This window comes from Corylus avellana, chromosome 9 (assembly GCF_965113065.1).
Source record: "Corylus avellana chromosome 9, dhCorAvel1.hap1.2, whole genome shotgun sequence".
Lineage (NCBI taxonomy): Eukaryota > Viridiplantae > Streptophyta > Magnoliopsida > Fagales > Betulaceae > Corylus > Corylus avellana.
Genome location: NC_142498.1, coordinates 22,433,425 through 22,453,328, shown reverse-complemented (window position 1 = coordinate 22,453,328; position 19,904 = coordinate 22,433,425). Strand labels below are relative to the sequence as shown.

The following is a 19,904-nucleotide window of genomic DNA, read 5'->3' as shown; positions in this document are numbered from 1 at the left end:
CAATATATGAAGGTGAGGGTACATAGCGTTTATATATATACCCTAATTAAGGGGTGTAGAACAGTAGAAGTTGTACGTGTTCGGTCGTGATTCCTATAATCTATAGGAATCCTGTCCAATATAGGATTTAGTATTTTAGTTTCCTTGGTTTCTTGTGAACAAAACCTCCAAGCGCTATGTCGGTTGCGGTTGCCCATACGTAGTGTAAAGAATCCAATTTCCACTAATTTTTGTGATAATTTCACCCAGGTTTCCTTCTTAATTAGTTGTAAAGGATCACTTGGATAAATCCAAGACATCTGCTGCTATTCAAACATCTCCGGCGACAATATAGATATAATTTTTTGATATTGTAATTTCAATAAGTGGGATTTTAAAAATTATAAAGGTGTTTGGTAAAACATGTTAAAAAATATTTTTTTATCAGATTCTTTTTTCCTATTTTAAATTAAGTGCTTCGCAATGTCGAACGCTTTGCGTTTTGCGAAATACATATTATTCTTACGAAATCGCAATCCCAAACGCATCCTTCATGTAATTAGTTAACCATTAGGGATGTGACATAATATGACCTATATCTATAATGGAAAATAATTTGATGCTTGATGCCTTATCAAACATTGGTTTAGGCTTTTGTATTTATAGAATAATGTTTACATGAGATTACACTTGGTATGAAATTTAAATATTAAGTGATAAGATATACAAGGAGATAAGTTTAACAAGAAGTTGTTAGCTACATGATCTGCTGCAAGCTTTATCCAGAGATATTGTTTAAATTGATATTATCTTGTGTAGAGTTCTCATTTGAAGAGATGTCTCTAACAATATCCACTCAAACTAACACATACGCCTTCATTATTTAATATATATTATATTAGTTTGTAAAAAACTTGTAAAATGGAACCCTCAACATTCATGCAGGGACATATGGAAGGATGTAATTTAATACTACTTGTTAACAAAACCCTATAAACTGAATTTCTTTTTGTTTTAGGAAAAAAGAAAAAATTTCCGTCTGGATTTGAAAGTGCAGTGTCATGACCTTAATTTCCAAAACAGGAAAACACAGCTTTTAACCAATTAGGCTTGCTTGGGATTGCGGTTTTAATATGTGAGATTTTGAAAATTACGTTTTTGAAATCGCAACGAAATTTGGTAAAACATGTTAAAAAATATTTTTTATCAAATATTTGTTATTCGAAATCATGATTTTGGTTTAAATTCGTTTTTTTTTTTTTTTCTTTTCAAATAAGCACCCCGTCATAGCCTGCATGCTTATAAAAATCGCAATTTTTTTTTCCTATTTTAAATAAGTGCTTTTTAAATTGTAATGCCAAACACAGTACGTTTTGCGATATCTTTTTAGAAACATAAATTATTCTTACGAAATCGCAATCCCATATTTAGCCCTATATATATAGAGAGAGAGAGAGAGAGAGAGAAATGCTATAGGTCAATATTTTGCTCATATTTGACTTATATTCTCCTACAAATTAATCAATCATTTATTAGATTTGTATACTTCACATAAGTCAATAGTACCCACACAAATCTTATAGTTGATTTATTGAATTTATAGGGGAATATGTGCCAACTATGAAAACTTATTTACCCCTAACATTTCTCATATATATATATATATATATATATATATATATATATCACAATTTTACTCTCCCATAAGCTGTCTTAGAAAACCTAAATAAACTTCACATCCGTTTTTCACCTCACTAATCAACCATGGCTGATGAACCAGAACAAGAGGAAAAACCCAAACCCGACGCTTGTGGTCGTGACCGCCGTATTGGCCTCTTTGTCAAGATCACGTTCTTTGTTGTCCTCGCCATAGGCATATTGGTGCTCGCGGTGATCTCCAAATATAGCGGAAAGGCAAACTCCTGTGTCGAAAACGTCTCTCTCACCCAATGCGATTTCGGTTCAAAAAACACTACTCTCCAATACAACCTCGCTCTCGAGATCGCTGTCAGAAACACTTACAACTCTCCGATATACTTCGACAAAGTCGAGGTCAGCGCTGACTACAATGGCCAGAGGTTTGCCACGAAAACTTTGACCCCATTTTCGGTGCCACACAAGAGCAGCCACATTTTGAATCCCGTCTTTCAAGGGAAGAGCTCGTTGTCGGTCGGGGCTGCTGAGCTTTATGATGAGTTGTTGAAGAAGGGAAACAAAAACAAGGGACCTAATTATAACATTGGCGTCAAACTCGACGTGAAGTTTAGGTATGCGACGTCCCTTTGGATTATGAAGACTCACAAGTCCACCATGCACATCTGTTTCATGGTTCCGCTTGATCATCATTCCCAGTCTACTTTTCAGACTACCAATTGTGTGGCATCGTTTTCTGATTGATAGCACGCCTTTTTTTTTTTTAATTAATTATGTTTTATTGTTTTTATATTCATCATTTAGGGTTTGGGTTTTTCCTTGGTTTACTTAGTACGTAGCACGTACCTTTGTTTAATTTTTCAAAATTAATAGTGAATTAAATATGAGTATTCGTACTTATATTTTCTGCTAGAAATGTGGTGTATGGAACTCGTTCTATAGAGTTTTTTTTTTTTTTTTTTTTTTTTTCTAATCAATATGGAAAAAAGGGTTACAAGGTAACAAAATCTGTAGAGTTCCTTGAATTAATACAAAAGAATAGGCTTTTACATCCAAAAACTAATAAAATTTCAAACAAAATTTTAATCAAATATGAATAATTAATTGTTTTGCATGTTTTCACTTTATATATTGCACGCAAACACTAAAACTTGACCGATATATAGGTGATTAATAGATTCGTAAATTGACCATAACCTATAGATAGATCGAATATCCTATATATTGAGATTTTGATTCGACCATAAAAACACTAACAAAAATTAAAAACAAATAAATAAAACAGTAGCCTAAATTAAAGTTCTAAAATTATATAATTAAAAATACTAAAAAATAATCGATAAATTGTCATTTACATTCGGTCTATATCAATATGTGGCGGTTAAGCACTTTAACTCTAGTACTTCAATCTAAATGCTGCAAGTCGATTTATTTATTTTTTTTCCTCTTAAGTGCATTGGTGAGCTTGATATAATGCGAGTCTGTGGAGACGCTTGATGATTTGGACAAACAGCGAGGGCGGCATTTTTCGTAACAAATCTGTATAGGTAACAGCTTAGTGCAGGTGATAATATTTAGCGTGAGAGAGACATGATTGAGGGTGCTTTTGAAATTGCGATTTCATAAGTATAATCTGTATTTTTAAAAGATATTGCAAAATTTAAGGCGTTTGAGATTGCGATTTAAAAAGCACTCAATCTAAGATAGGAATATATATATATGTGTGTGTGTGTGTGATTTTTATAAGTTAGCTAGGGGTGCTTATTTGAAAAAACGCAAATTTAAACAAAAATTATGATTTCGTATGACAAATATTTGATAAAAAAAAAAAAAAAAAACTTTTTAATATGTTTTACTAAATGTGTTTATGATTTTAAAAAGTAATGATTTCAAAAATTACAATTTTATAATTGCACTGATTGAAACCGCAATCTCAAACGAACTTCGAAGAAATCACAAATGTAAAGGGAATAAGGAAATAAACACAATTCTTGATAATCTTTACAATAATAATGATCCCTATTTATAGGAAAAATGTGGTAATTGAATAAAATGTAAATAAAGAAATCAAATCACATGGATTTGATTATAATTACAAAGTTATAGAAATATTATCTAACATTTATAGGGAAAATGTAGTTGGTGAATACAAATTTTATTACAATCACAAGGGTATGAAAATATATTCTAACATCTCTTCAAATTAACTTGAAAGATTCTGGAAGCTTGAATTTTTTTTTTGAAAGTGACATTTTTTTTTTCTTCTTAAAATTTGGTTAAAGATGGCTACGATTGGCGGCGAAGGCTGGTAGTGGTGTCCAAAGATAATAAACGAAAACTCATTGAAGTTGGTAGCGGTCAGTATCGGTGACTAAATCGAGTTGGTGGTAGTCAACGACGATGGCCGAAGATGGTAACAGTCGGCAATAGAGACCGAAGATGTACCTTTAACAATAATAATAGACCAAAAAGGGGCCAAAAACATGGCCAACTATGGTCAGAAAATGAGGGCCAACTTTGGCCGAAAATCAGGCCAATTATACTACGAGCAACTTGGCCTGATTTTTTATTTTTTCCAACGGAGTCAACAACAAAGGAACAAACATCGCTAGAATACGTTTGACAAAACCTCAAGAACATGCATTCAACTCGTGATTTCCTGTTGAAAATTCTCTAGAACTTGTATAGGATAAATGACGACGCTTGCTATGGCTGCCCTCAACGTTCACTAGTATGCATGCAATACAATTATCACAAGTCACCAACAAGAGAAGCAAAAGCCTTGGTTTCAAAAGAAGTCCAAAGCCTCACAGCAACCCACAATCAAACGAATACAATTATCTGGAAATCGCAAATCACCAACAACACCTTATAGTAGTCGGAGAAGAATCACGTACGGTAGGCAAATGGATTCCACAATATACCACTAGGGATCGAAGATTGGCTATGATACAATGAATAAATTCACAAACGTAAAGGAAATTAAAGGGAATAATTAAAGAAATAAACACACAACATTTAAGTGATTCGGTCTATAATCAACATCTGCAAGTTAAAGCCTTAAAAGCTACATTTTTGCTCTTATTTCTTAATTATATTTTAGGTGAATATAATATAAATAAAGATTTGACTTCAATCACAATGATATGGAAATATACTCTTATAAACAGCAAGGGCGGCATTTGTCGTAACAAATCTGCTAAGAGGCTTTTGTCGTAACAAACAGCAAGGGCAGCAAGTGCGTGAGAGAGACATCATAACGACTAGAAAAGCACAATAGAGCTGGTGTGTCTGGTCGGCTATGTCGTCATTGTTCCAGTTATTAATTAGTCGATCGATGCCTTAATATTTTAGTTTAAAATCTGTTTTTTTTTTTTTAAATAAAAATAAAAATTATCATATATATCCCAACGTCTCCATCATCGTAGTTCTAGTACTAGTAGTGGCCTGATCTATTATCTTACTATGTGAATGTAGCTGTCAGTCCATCAATTATCAATGTTTTTTTTTTTTTTGTCTTTTCTTTTTTTAGCAATGACTAATCGGAAAATGACTTCACATAAAATGGGCCAAATCAAGTGGAAGCCGCACCCTGTGAAAAAAGATTCGCTTATAATGAAATAATATAAAGGTGCGTTTGTTATTAACAGCCCATTTGAACAATGGTCTGCTTGTATTTATATATAGTGTGTTAATTCGTAATGTGTGCCAATCTTCGCCCACCTCACCTATAAATCAAGCAGAATCAATCTAAGGCGGAAATGGGAATGTTGGAGGTAGATATCGTTTCCAAGGAACACATCAAACCATCTTTCCCAACGCCCTCTCACCTCAGAAATTATAAGCTTTCCCTTTTGGATCAGCTTATTCCTGCTCCATATGCTCCGACCATCCTCTTCTATCCTAACAACGAAAGCACGAACATTAGCAACATCCCCAACAGGTTGGAATTGCTAAAGAAATCTTTGTCCGAGACATTGACTCTGTTTTATCCACTAGCCGGAAAGATCAAAGACAACCTCTGCATTGAATGCAATGATGGCGGCGCTTATTTTGCGGAAGCAAACGTCAACGGCTGTCTATCCGAGTTTCTTAGCCATCCTGATCTCTTGTTAATGCACAAGTTCCTTCCTTGTGAGCTCGTTTTGAAAGAATCCGCTGCGGGAATTTACGTGACCAATATTCAGGTCGTTAAATCATCACTTATCTCAAAAGTTTTGACTCATAAAAAAATGTCCGTCTAATTTATATTCGGACACATGTGAACGTGTTTACTTGCGGCGGAATCGCCATTGGTTTGTGTATTTCGCACCAAGATCCTTGATGGTGCAGCATTGAGCACCTTTCTCAAGGCATGGAGTGGCAGAGCCAGGGGATGTTCTGAAGCAATATCCCCAACTTCGACGCAGCTTATGTCTTCCCCACAAGTGATAATTGGCTGCGAGACTCATCAATGGTTATGTGGGGTTCCTTGTTCAGAAAAGGAAAGAGCTTGACAAGGAGATTGGTGTTTCTTGCCTCAGCTATGGCCACCCTCAAGGCTCAAGCAACCAGCTTGTGTGTGAAACACCCCACGCGCTTGGAGGTGGTTTCAGCTTTCATATGGAAGCATGCCATGGCTGTGTCGACTAGAGAAAACTGTGGTTTTCAAAAGACCTCTTTGTTAACCCATTTGGTGAATCTGCGCAGAAGAATGACGTCACGGTTGTCGGAGTATTCTATTGGGAATCTCCTCTGGGTAGCTGCCGCTCGGTGCACGGATAAAGATGAGGTAGTTAGTGTAAAATCACTAAAACTTGGGAGTCATTGTTATGTTAAATTATCACTTATTTCAAAATTTTAATTAAATTAATAAAAATTGAATATATTTAATTATTTAATTTATATTTTAATAGGTAGGATTACAAGGCTTAGTGAGTGATATAAGGGGTGTAATATCAAGAATCGATGATGACTTTGCTCAAAAACTGCTGCAAGGTGAAGAGATGAGGAATTCTGTGCTGCGTGAGTCTCTCAAAGAAATTGGGGAAGAAGGCTCCAAAGAGGGAGGGGACTACTTTGGGTTTAGCAGCTGGTGTAATTTAGGGTTCTATGAAGCTGATTTTGGGTGGCCGGGGAAAGCCTATATGGATCAGCAGCATTGGTTCAAGCGATCCAGTGTTCCTGAATCTGACAATTTTGGTTGACACACGGTTGGGAGATGGGATAGAAGCTTGGGTGACCCTAGATGAACAAGACATGGCTAGATTAGTATGCAATCCAGAGCTCCTCACATTTGCTTCCTTGGATCCCAGTCCTCTGACATAATGATACTGTTCATAGTTATATGGAATGGTATCATATAGGCCACTTATGGACAATTTACAGATGATACATGAACAAGTTATATATATATATATATATATATATTTCTACCGTTGACCTTACATCTAATTGAACCTGTTTCATTTTAATCAAAGTTAATGCTCGTGCATTGCGATAGAATATGTGCACAATTTAGTAAGAAGTACGCTTGAGAATTAAAAATACATATAAAAATCACATATGCATTTCAAATACATAATTTTAGTAAACTCAATTATAGAAACTTTCTCAAACTCAATTTAGAAAAAAAACTATTATTGTTGATGTAACTGATTACACAACCAACTTCAAACCACAAATGCTTACAAAAGAGAAATGAAAAATAAGCTCAAAGATTTGCCAGGAGTGCCCGTGAGGACACCTCCAGTATTTAAGTTAGTAAAGATTTTTCTTTGATGGATGAGTGAAAATGAGAATGCAAGACTACATGTAGGGTATAAATAGTGTTTGTTTACTCCTTTGATCCTAATCGGGTGTTGTTAGGATACGACATTGACAAAGCATGACATTGAACACATTTTCTTTTGCGAGGTATAACCTTTCTCAGATGTTCCTTGAACTCTATGTCTCTTGCCAAGCTGTAACTGTCGGCATTCATCGTGTACTGCTACATGCATACTAGCAACGGAGGGAGGGGGGATTGGTATTGGCATGGCCCTTCAATTCCTAACAACAAAATTTTAAGTTAAAAAAAAATAATAATAAGGTAAATTATTATTACTATTATTATTATTTTTCCAGCCAACCGGCCCCTTGCAACAAATTTTTTTTGACTTTAACCCCTACCCATAATAGTTTATAATTCCATCCCTACTACCATATTAAGAGCATAAGAATGTGGATTGATTATTGTCAAAAATAACGAGAGAGTTAAGATGACATGACATTGTTGTTTTTATTTGTATGCATCTCTCATTGTAATCTGAGCAATGATTTAGCCCAACCCAAGTCAACCTTTCTGTTTTTGATTGGTTGGTTAGATATCATTTATCTTTTGAATAATGTTATACACTATACTTTTATTTCATTCGCATACTATTTTTTTATTCAAAGATTGATGAACATTGTTACGGCCTTAATCCAATAAAATAGTATATATCCTTTTCTTACCAGCACGCCACACAACTACTAAACACGCCACACAATTAACACGCTATCGTTAATGTGCTTAAATTACAAGCACGCTCCACATGTCAAACAGGCAATAGCCGATCAATAATCATCAAAAATCTTCGATGGGATCGAAAGCGTTGTTGTTTGGAGCTTCTGATCTGATGAAGTGAAAACTCCAATATCAAGACCGTTGAACGTGGAAAAGTTCCGAGACAATAGCTGACAAATCCACACGTTCTGTCTCTCTCCAACTTTTCATTATCCACGATCATTGGCGTCATTGCAAATTGTTTAATTTTATTTCTGGTTTGCCTTTTGTTATGTTCCCAGCTCGAAGCATGGGCGAGAAATATCATTGATTGATGTTACAAAAATGAAACGAAAACAAAGAAAGCAAGACAGAAGCTTCTTCTTCTTCTTCTTCTTCTTCTCTTCGTTACTCTGTTTTTGCTGATTCTCTTGGCATGGGTCGTCGTGTCCTGTCCCTCTCATCCTCTTCATCGATTAGCTTCTGCTTCTTTGCTTTCCTGCAATATGCATCTTTTTTGGTCGTGGTCGTTAATGGGAAAAAAAATCTCATCCTGTCGCCATCGATGCCCATCAATCGCGATCTCTACCATTCCAGGTGATTCCCTATGAAACCCTTTTGTTTTGTTTTTTTTTTTTTCTTCTTTTTCGTGGTATAGTTTTTCGATGACGAAATTTACAGTTCAAAAGAACAGGCTTTGTTGAATTGGTAGTTTGGATTCGATAAAATTTTGTCCTTTGTTTGAATCTTGGAAATGGGTAGTAAAGCTAACATGGTTTTAGGGGTAAAGTCAGTGTCTTTTTTGGTCGAATTAGTAGAATTTTTATCTGGGTCTCACTTGTTTTCATGCTTCATTTGGTTGTTGAGAAATTGTAGGATACTGAAACCTTGAGTGTTTGGATTTTTCATTTTACATGTATTCAACTAACGTAAGCCCCTAAAAAGGAAAATCAACTATGTGGGTTAGGAATTAAGAACCTTCTTATCCAGTTTATTTGTATGCTAAGATCATTTTTGACCAGCTTGAGCTTTTGGGATAATGCCTAATCTAATTAATAGGTTGGTTAATTTTTTTTATTTTCTTTGTTTGTTATGTGGATTTTGCAGTGGGGATTTGATGGAGCAGATAAAGGCTTTGGTCCATCGTCACCCCGACAAACTCACTGTAGGTTGCCTATGACTTCCTGAATTATTCATTATACTTGATTTCAATTTCTGATTATTAATGTTTTTAACAGATGGAAACAATTAAATCTAGAAATAAGGGGTACCAGGCAGAGATCTCAGTGGTTACATATTGCCGGGGAAGGAGAGAGAATGATGACAGGTCAAAGTTTCGGATCCTTCTTGTAAGTTTTCAATGGACGAGTTTTGCCTGTGTTGGATCAGTCTCTTAACGAGATTTTATATTTAGCCTGTTAGGCCTTAGTTTTACCTGGTGTTAAGGGTAAACTATCGATTTTAGTAACATATGACAGTGTACTTGGGAAATCTTATTTTCACTATGTAGTGAATAGATTCTCAGATTGGTAATTGCTGGTGTTTTTGACAGATGATTCCTTGTCTTCCAGAGTTTTGGCCAGCATGGAAGGGAGCTCATTACATCTGAACTTGCTTTCCGGATTTTGTCAATTTTAAGCGAGGAGCAGTTTCTACCCAACATGGATCCAGTTTCACTAAACAGTACCCTTGACAAGCTAATCATAAAGGTAACTATAACAGTTTATTGAAGCGTTATTTTGCTTCTGATGAGTAAATTGAATTGTTTTTGAATTCTATTTTGATTCATCCATATGAGCAACTTACTGCCATAGTAACCAGGATAACGTAGCATTACCAATGCCGGTGCCTATATGCAAGCACACTGAGTTAACTGTTGTAGCAATTAAATTAACTGAGTGATTTGAATAGCTTTAGTGCTAGTGTCAATATATAAATCTAATATTAAATGCTCCTGGAGACTATATCCTTACATATTAGATTACTCATAGCCATTGGTACTTAGTTAATGATAGAGAACTTTATGGTGTTTTTTTTTTTGGCAATTTCAAATCGATATTTAGTAAGAAAGACATTTCTGAGCTATACCAAAACATTATTGTAGTGATAAAAGGACATAAGTGGTATATCCCAAAGATTTAAATTGTTAGATATGCGAGTCTCTTTACTATTTTTTGGGAAATATTTTGGGGAACTTCGGTAGTTTTGGCATACTAATATCTTATGATATGTTAGGCGGTGCCTATGGAAAACTTGAATGGCCGCAAGCTCGTTGAAGCAGGAGATCTTTGTGAGAGGAGAAATGGTCATGCACTTTATTTTTCTTTTTTCAAGAGTTAGATGACCACCTGGAAAGATATTGAAATGCTTAATTTTGTATTTTTTTGGCAGGAAGGGGAGTTGATCTTAACCGAAATTGGAGTGTAGATTGGGGCAAAAAGGAAAAGGTCCATCATCCTTATCATTTTCTACACATGGATCCTATTATATGAATTATGCTGTATACCCCTTATTGTGCTGTATGTGTGCATGCATCTTTTAAGCTTGTTGGTGATTATGCACTAATTTGGTAAATAATTTCTGTTGAGACCCTCTTTAAAATTGATTTACTGAAAATTGTACACCATTGGATGAGGCTTTAGGTTTTAAGCTTTTGTATCCTCTCTCTCTCTCTCTCTCTCTCTCTCTCTCACACACACACACACACACATGCACCTAATTATTCAACTGTCATAGTCAGTGTTATGGTATTCTGTGACAGTCTTTCTTATATCTGCCGTTCTCCAATTACAGGATTATGATCCATATGAGGAAAACCCTGGAACTGCTCCTTTTAGCGAGCCTGAAACTCAAATAATGCGGAAACTTGCCCTTTCTTTTGATCCACATGTATGGATTAATGTGCACTCTGGAATGGAGGTAAGTTGTACTGTGTTTCCTGTTAATATTCACTGTTGGCTGTTATTGCACGAGTTGTTTTTGCATTCAAAAGTTTTATATTAATATGTAATGAGTCTACGGATTATACCACTAAAAAGTACAGGATCTTGCAATCAAATGAATTGCAAAATATTCATGTATTAGCTTTCTTCTTAATTTCGTCATTTTGTTAAGCTGTACCACCTTTCAAGAAGACAAAGAAGGAAAAAAAAAATCTTATGTTCAATGTTGTAAGTCATTAAATCAAGCAATTTTAACTTCAATGGCCCTTAAACATGACAAGCTGTGCTGAAAAAACTGTCTATTGATCTTGATTACTATTCTGGACAAGCCTCATTGTGTTATAAGATATTGTGTTCATGTGCAGCACTTGTCAATAAATTTTGTTTTAAAATAACAAGTATAGTTGATATTTGTGTGAATCAGGTCACATTTCATGAACGAGCTGGGTGAGATCGACATTAGGCTTTGTTAGGATGATAGACGTGCTTTTATAGGCATGTTAACCAGCTCATGCTTGGTCAGAGATGTACGTGAGCAGTGTTAAAATGGGGTTAGTTGAGGTTGGGTTGGTTGTGATATTGATTCCAGCTTGATGTGAGTTGTATGAGCCTATGAGGCTGAATTCAAACCACTGATTAGTTGCTTGACTTGTCTCTGCTCAATTTTATGACATTGCCATCCAAATTCTCACTCATATTTGATATGATCTTTCCATATGACAATCTTTGACCAGGCAAATATATGCAACAAATATGCTTGTTATGTCCTTCACCGCTGTCCAATGTTTCCAAACTTTGCATATGGCTAACTTCCTAAGTTGCTTGTTTGTGCAGGCACTGTTTATGCCATACGATCATAAAAACACTACACCTGATGGATTTTCTGCACACCAGATGAAATTGTTGCTTGAAGAAGTGAACCGTCATCATTGCCAAAAGCATTGCATGATTGGATCTGGTGGAGGTTCTGTCGGGTTAGTAGTACTTATATTGAAAACTATAACCGTTGAAAAACATTCCATTAGTTTGAGGAGAATTCATGCCCATATATGTAGATAAATTACCTCGAGGCTGACTTAGACAATGACCTTAGAGAGTGAATCAAGAATTCAGCTATTAGGATTGTGAGACCCCAAAAAGTTCGTCTTACATTGGGTGGGTGGATTATAAAGTGCTCATGGGTACAAAATCTCACATTGATTCCTTATTAGATTAGATTGAGTTTTATAAGTGATTTTAGGGGGCTCTAATTGTAACTTTACGAATCTTTTTGACATAATAGTGTAGATATGGTTAGCTCTTTTCCTGAGTCGTTATAAATTGTATCAGAGCAACCTAGTAACACCATGTGGTGATGAAGTATTGCATGATATGGGGCCTGATGAGGACATCATGGACTTGAGTGGGGGAGATTGTGACTACCCAGAAGTTAGTTCTATATGGGGTGGGTAGATTATAGATGTGCTCAAGGGTGTTAAGTTCTACATTGATTTCTTATTCACATGGCTCCAATTGTAACTTAACTAGTCTCTTTGAAGTAATATCACAGATATTACTAGCACTTTTCTTGGGTCGTTACAAAGATGGTTAAAACAATTATCTCCCATTCTTACATATGCTAAATGCCAGATGCATGGTCTTGAAGCTAAGGAGTGCCGATATTCAGCACATCCTGAAGAGCAAATTAAGAACACAAATTTGACATGTTTGTTACGATTGTTTCTGGTCGTTTAATGTTTGCTTAAGTTTTAGATGTGTGGCACATTTTACATGAGAGTGCTCAAATTCCATTAAGAATATGGAAAGTTTACTTACATCTTTCCATGATTTTGAACTTTGCTTTATTTTTAGGTATCTGGCACATGGGACAGCAACAGATTTCATGTACGACATTGCAAAGGTGCCCATGGCTTTCACATTTGAGGTTTGTGAAATCAGAACTCTCACCCTATGATTGCTTAGAGCAATTTGACTCGTTGACATATTTTGCATTGACCGACAGATATATGGAGACGAAGCAGCCTCATCCCAAGACTGCTTTAAAATGTTCAATCCCACTGACCTCACTACTTTTAATGTATGTTTGCATGGATTGCTCCAATGTCTAGTTAACTTCTTCCTTTTTCCCCTTTATCATTTCCTGAACAGAAATAACATTTGAGGAGAGGAAATCTGCAGCTGATTAAAGTGCGTTTGGTACTGCGATTTTAAACCAAATTGCAGAAAATGTATTGTTTGAGAGTGTGTTTTTGAAAAAATGCGATTTGAAAATGCACTATTTTAAAAGCCAATATGATTTTACTTAACGTTTAACTGCTTTTATAAAAATTGCGTTTTCAAATCGCTATTTTTAAATCACAGGTTTTGAAATCGCAAACCCAAATAAACCCTAAGAGTGAGTTTAGTAGGTTCATATGTCTCTAACTAGATCTTCTCTTTGAGTTTCAGAGAGTTCTCAACGACTGGTCTGCTGCGTTCTTCGCCATTTTCAAATTGGGTCCGCAGCAACTTAGTGAAGTTCATCCGAAGGTGTCTGCTCCCAAGTCTGACAAGTGGGTATCCATCGATGACTATCTTGATGGGTACTTGATGGAGAGGAGCAGCAGAAATGGGAAGAAGATGGAAGTGCTTGACTTTGGAATGCAAGAGATAAGAACGTATTTCAGGCTCTTCGTGTTATCCTCAGTATTGTTATTGTTCATGTTCTGCTCCAGAATTTCAAAAAGTAAGTCCAGTAGACCAGTTCTTTCCGCCATTCCCCTATGACATTTTACCTTGATGAATGGGGCATAGAGATAGTGTTGCATCTATAGATATTAAAAATATTCTTTTACCCATATTGTAATTGCTAATTTGTAGCACACCTTATTTTGAGAATTAATCACTGTTGTCATGGGCTTGTGTTATGGAAGCAAAACAGAGATGATTCATTTTATTGTCTAAATTTTATTTTGTTGCATCTAATAGTATATTTAGTGTCACATCATTTAACATTTTAAATGATATAGCAATATATACACGATATGGTAACATATGCACCATATTTAGTGAAATTTAATTTGGACTATAAAATGGATTTTTTCCGTTTCGCTTGTTGTACGTTCTGATTATAATTTAAAACCTTTGTGGGTTTGCTAAGGCAGAGGAGGAAAATGAAAAATTACGATGGCAATGAAATTCATTTATTGCAACAACATAATTCCATTGTTTATTTAGAATGGTCACGCCTCCAAGAGGTAGTTCAATCAGCTGAAACCACGTCTAATGAAACGGATGTCACTAGTTTGAATCTCTCTCCCTCTTCTTGTGCGGACATGTAAAAAAAATATATATATATATATAATGACTGCATTTAGCTCAATAGATGAAAACAAAACCTGTAACGGAACAAGCATTTCATCCGGTTCAGCATATTTATTCTCTAATTTAGCTAAAAAGAATTCTACTTTTTTTTATTATTTAAATATTATTTCTAAAAAAAATTATTTATTCTTTGTTGAGATGAGAAATAATGTTAGAGTTTTAAAAACTGCTTTGTTTTTACATTTAACGAGCATGGTAAGAGGAGGCTATCAACCTACCAAATATTTCTCTTTTCACTCCCATTTTAACACCTCGACTAGACAAAATCACCTAAAGATCCAGTTTGAGTGGCGGAGAATGGAGAAAAACGAAATGACAAAATGAACACACAGATTTACCATTTATGACATCTCCTTCAAACAAACCAACACATAAAGGACAGATGTCAACACTTAGCTAATTCTCAAAAACTAAAATGAAGACCAACAAATTTATTTTTACAATGGGAAACAGGGGAAAAAATGATGAACCCTCCAATTGATGAAGAATGAGATTTATGCCAATTTTTTGTTGTTCGTCCATTTACAAAACAACGTGAAAAATTAGTGAACTGGTCCAAAAACTATTGCTAACATTCCTCTGTATTATCCCTGACACAATTTTATAAACAACATATTTAACACATGGGCAATGCATCTGTGGAAAAAAAAATTTATAACCTCGCTTGAGGAAATGCAAAAGGTGTTGGGTATAGGAAGTTCTTCAAGTCTTGGAGTTTTGATGGTGGTGTGGTCTTCATTTGCGTTCCTGGACTCCTGAACAACCCTTGTAGTATGAATTTCTTTATGACTATGACGAACATGAATCAATATCTCCTGCAAAACCATTTAAACCAGACAAAAATAATATTTGGTATATGAGATTCTAGTATACAAACAGGATTTGCAACATTGCCCTCATAGTATGTCATGCTTTATAAAAACGATAACAAGACTTGTCCTCGGATTTCAGAATTTCCAATTTTCCAGATTCTGTCCCTTGCTCTAAAATTTTTAGCAAAACTGAAATTCTCCATTCACAGTATATTGTTGAAATATAGGCTGAAGACTGCGACACTAACCTCAAATAGATAACTAAAAGATCAAGTATGACAGTCCTGTACTTTGCTTTGGTTGTGTTACCCATCAACTATGATTTCACTGTTTGCTTCATGTATTTCAGAGCAGATCGTAGCATTGATCTAGCTTTCCTATCTGGAGTGCACTTAGACAAAATCATCTCTTCATACACGGCTGGAACCTGATATAGAATCAATTAACTTAGCAAATACAGAAGCAAAGAGCAATATATATGTACAATGTAAATTTTCCTTTCAGCAACTTTCTCTATTCAAAAATTTGCAGCCTAGTAGTTCTATGCAGCCGGCCAAAGTCAAAGGGAATCAGAGATGCAGCCGTATGTATGAAACCTTAACTAATTTAAAAATCAAATGTTAAAATTTACATAAATGAGGGTCCTTTAGTCAAAATTGGGGTCCATGATGTGGTAAAATCATAATGAGATAGATGATCACTGTTAAGTGTATATGTGGTTTCGGAAGTTCTGAAACTCTGGTGTGCCTGCCTACATATCGTTTATAGAAAAAAGAGTTCCACTAAATCCCTACACATTGCTTATAAAAAAAGCTTCTGCCAAGTCCATAATATTTTGAGTAGAAAACAACAACTTTTTACATAATCATTTTCTAACTTTTCTTGTGAAAGTAGTCAATTGCTACCCCAGTAACTAAGCTAGAAATACTGAACAGCCAAAAGAGAAACCTGGAGGACTAGGTCATGGCCACAAGTAATGGCAAGAGGCACCCAGAAATCTAAAATGCCTACACATATAAAAGATACAGACGACCATATGGGGTGCTAACCCAAAAAAAGGGCAGCAAGGAGTCCTCAGGATGGGTCTTTAAAACAAATATAATGGATTTATACCTTATGAAATTTGTCAACACGAATCAAAGCTTTCATTAGTGTAGTATACGTGACAACATCTGGTTTCAAGTCCTGCAATCATAGGGATCCCAATGAACATATGTAGTAAGATGGCAAGAACGATACAACCTCAAAATATACAAAATGGCGGGTAAAAGCAATGGAATGGTAATATACATTTTCCTTCATGTACTGCAACACAGCAAAGGCTTCAGCATCTCTTCTATCTTCACCAAATGCATTAATTAACGAATTGAGAGCTAAAATACTGGGCTTCAGGCCATCTGCTATCATGACCCTAAATGCATTTATTGCTTCCTCGGACATGCCCTGTCAAAAATTGGAACTGAAGATTCAAATGCATCCTCAACAAAAAATTACATTCCCGATCAGATAATTGAAGAGATTGAGAACATATTCTTTCAGAAAGGTAAAACTGGCAGCCCCAAGTAAAAACACAGCTTTTAGGGCTGGTAGCTAATTAGCTTATTAGTAATTCTTTAAGAGATTCTCTGCTATACCCATTTTATACTAGAATTTCTTTGTTCTTTCTTTTTTTGTGTGTTAAGCCATCTCAAGGTCTACATGATGACATAATGCAAAGTGCGGGAATGATCACCTAAGATGGTACTTCTGGTTTGACATGTCTTAGATTAAGCCCCTGAGTCTTGGCTCAGGTGATAAAGAGGTGAAGTGGGGCTGGGCATTAGGTCCAATCCTTGTCAGGCAGGGAAGGCAGGGGATAAAACAGAGGGAAAAAGTAAACCAAGTATGAGGAGAATTTTCTCAATATGGTACAGGTATAGAAGATGTTATTGACAAAATTAACACACATTTTGATATGTTACAGAACACAGAGAACACAAGAAACCTATAATTTTATCCTATTATGGCCAGGCCAAACATATAAGGCATTTCATGGTTTCACAGAATAATATAACCTGAAGTGGGTATATCAGTGTGTGATCATCAGCTAAGATGCAACTGCTGGTTTGACACATTATGCATGAAACAATGTATGCTCTATTTATTCTCTCCTTGTAGAACACATATTCACTAAAAGCAGATTGGTTAGAAGATGAATGTATAAAGAAATACAAGGACATATGGAGCCAACAACAAACATACCCTTTGCGCATAGGCATTGATCAAGGCGTTATACATTGTCGATGACGGCTTCAACCCTGCAGACTTCATGTCCTCCAAGCACTCTATCGAATCATCAAACCTCCCTGACCGTCCGTAAATATCAACCAGCGTGGTGTAGGTCACCACATTTGGCAGCAAACCCTGACTCTGCATCCTCCCCAACAAGCTCTTCACCTCCTCCCACCTCTCCTGCTCCCCCAAACAATTGATCATGATATTATACGTCGTGGCACACGGCGTGTACCCTTTCTCCTGCATTTCCTCAAACAACTCCTCCGCTCTATCGCGCCTCCTTGCCTTACAATGGCAATCGATAAGCGTATTCCACGTGACCGTGTCGGGCTGAATCCCCTCTGATAGCATCCGTTCGAAGGTGGCCACAGCATGATCAAGACAATTGTATTTGCCAAATGTGTCTATCATCACATTGTAGAAATGCCTATCAGGCTTTACTCCACTACTCTTCATTTCCCTTAAAACCTGAAACGATCTCTGCCACTCTCCTCTGTCCCTATAACTTGCTAAAATTCGACTATACACGAATGAATTAGGCTGTACATTGCTCTCTTCCATTTCTTTCAATACGATTCTCGCGCTTTCCCACCGTCCTGCATTTGCATACGCATCAATGAGGAGACTGTACGTATGCTCGTCTGGCGCAACTCCGCTCTTCTCCATCTCTGATACGATCGACTCGGCGTCTTTAAGAGAACCAGCTTTCACATACGCTTTGAGAAGCGCATTGTAAGCCCTAGTCCTTGGCTTTAACCCGGCATCTCTTATCTCTTCGAAAATGGCCTCAGCCTCCACGGTCCGACCCGAATTCCCCAACGCAGATATAACCGCAACGAGAGTTGCGGTTTTTGCGCTCAGGCCACTGCCCTGAGCCATGGAAAGGAAATGCATGGCCTGAGTAGGGTCGCCGGCGGTTGCGAAACCGACAATAATGTCGTTCAGAAGCTGGCAATCGAGCTCGATCTTATCGCATTCGATCTCGGCATAAAGCTTCTGCAGAATCGGCAAGTCAATCTTGTTAGTGCGAGTAAGGGATTGAATTATCAAACTGTAATTGACGAAATCGGATGGGAAACCGTCTCGGCGCATCCGAGACATCAGATTGAGCGCCTTCTCAAGGTCATCGTTGCGAGCACACGCGCCGATAAGCGCGTTGTAGGTCAGCGGGGTTAGGGTTTGTCTCTGGGAGAGCAGGAACGCCTCGTAGAGCTTCTCAGAGCGCCCCAGCGCGTGGATGAGAATTGAGTAGAGCAACTCATAGGAGAAGCAGAGGTTGTGCTTCTGGAGCCACGAAACGACGGCGTACGCTAGTCCAATTGAGGAGGAGGAGCTGAGGGATTTGAGGAGTGAGTGCCAGAGTGGGGCTGGCACGGCCCGGTACGTCTCGGCGAGCTGGAACTCGGTCCGGTCTAGCGAAGTCGGAGCATCCGAACCCGAATCCGAATTGGAGCTGCTGGTGGAAGTGGGAGAACTGGAAAGGAAGTTGAGGAGGGGAGTGAAGTCGTAGCGATTGTTACGGAGTGAAACGAGGTCGTTTTCGTCGTCCTTGTCGTCGTCAAGTTGTCTCGATGAGGAAACAGAGACAGAGACAGAGACAGAGCCAGAGGAGATTTCGCTAGCGGTGGTGGTGACGGCGGTGACGGAAAGTGGTGGTTGGAATATATAGTGGTGGCGCAAGTGTACTGGAGAAGTTAACGGAACTAATGGGAAACGAGTTGGGAGTGGCGGTGGCAGAAGAAACATGTTACGTAATATATTCTTAGCGAAAAGAGGTTGAGAGAGTTGGAGACACAGGGTAGAGGTTGCTCACGAAGGAGTTTAGTTTTATCTGATGTTTGGATATTTGTTCTAGTTGGTGGCTACTGGCAGATGAGAAAGATGAATGCAGAATCTTTCTTGTGTGTCGCGAAGTAGCTGATCGAATCTGGTGACGCTAGTCAGTTTATCTCAGAATTGCTGATATGTTAACGTCGCCGTTAAAAATTAAGAGATGATTTTAAAAACCTATTAAAAACCTCAGGAGTAAATCTGACTTTTCGCCGTATCAATTGCTTAATAGCATTAACAAGGTTAATATCATGTAAACCTTTTTGCCATATCCATTAAGCAAAAAAATTTTATTAAAAAAAATTAAAAAATTGATAAAAAAAAAAAATTCAAATAATTGAAAGGAATAGTTGAGCCACTTAGGGGTGAGATGCCCCGCAACCCACTTGAGTCGGAGATTTCCTCGAAGTTCACGGGTCAAATTTTTCCACAATTTACTAACGGGGACTGTCCTCACTCCCCCTTTTGGAGGGTGGCGGAGTGGATCTCACTTATGAATTTGTTGTTCTTTTTCTAATAAAAAATGTATTTATTATTTATTTTTGA

General features: G+C 36.8%; 3 protein-coding genes and 1 pseudogene across 3 annotated transcripts; 3 read left to right on the top strand and 1 right to left on the bottom strand.

Annotated features, from left to right (window-relative positions):
* Nucleotides 1–1,743: 1,743 nt before the first annotated feature.
* On the top strand, nucleotides 1,744–2,376 carry LOC132191086 (NDR1/HIN1-like protein 10). The gene has a single exon (XM_059606099.2). It carries the CDS (start codon nucleotides 1,744–1,746, stop codon nucleotides 2,374–2,376), a length of 633 nt encoding a protein of 210 aa, XP_059462082.2.
* Nucleotides 2,377–5,393: 3,017 nt separating this feature from the next.
* Nucleotides 5,394–6,939, top strand: LOC132191085 (limonoid 7-O-acetyltransferse-like; annotated as a pseudogene).
* A 1,315-nt stretch (nucleotides 6,940–8,254) lies between these two features.
* Nucleotides 8,255–14,014, top strand: LOC132190298 (Zn-dependent exopeptidases superfamily protein). The gene is made up of 11 exons (XM_059605245.2): nucleotides 8,255–8,734; nucleotides 9,245–9,302; nucleotides 9,376–9,486; nucleotides 9,709–9,846; nucleotides 10,373–10,442; nucleotides 10,529–10,584; nucleotides 10,931–11,056; nucleotides 11,914–12,053; nucleotides 12,931–13,003; nucleotides 13,082–13,156; nucleotides 13,528–14,014. The coding sequence occupies exons 1-11, from the start codon at nucleotides 8,574–8,576 to the stop codon at nucleotides 13,843–13,845; spliced, it is 1,326 nt and encodes a 441-aa protein (XP_059461228.2). The 5' UTR covers nucleotides 8,255–8,573; the 3' UTR covers nucleotides 13,846–14,014.
* A 1,022-nt stretch (nucleotides 14,015–15,036) lies between these two features.
* LOC132190492 (Pentatricopeptide repeat (PPR-like) superfamily protein) lies at nucleotides 15,037–19,371 on the bottom strand. Its single transcript, XM_059605499.2, has 5 exons — nucleotides 17,496–19,371; nucleotides 16,545–16,697; nucleotides 16,368–16,439; nucleotides 15,503–15,681; nucleotides 15,037–15,257 (listed from the first exon to the last, which is right to left on the bottom strand). Exons 1-4 carry the CDS (start codon nucleotides 19,272–19,274, stop codon nucleotides 15,571–15,573), a joined length of 2,115 nt encoding a protein of 704 aa, XP_059461482.2. The 5' UTR covers nucleotides 19,275–19,371; the 3' UTR covers nucleotides 15,037–15,257; nucleotides 15,503–15,570.
* Between the last annotated feature and the right edge of the window lie 533 nt (nucleotides 19,372–19,904).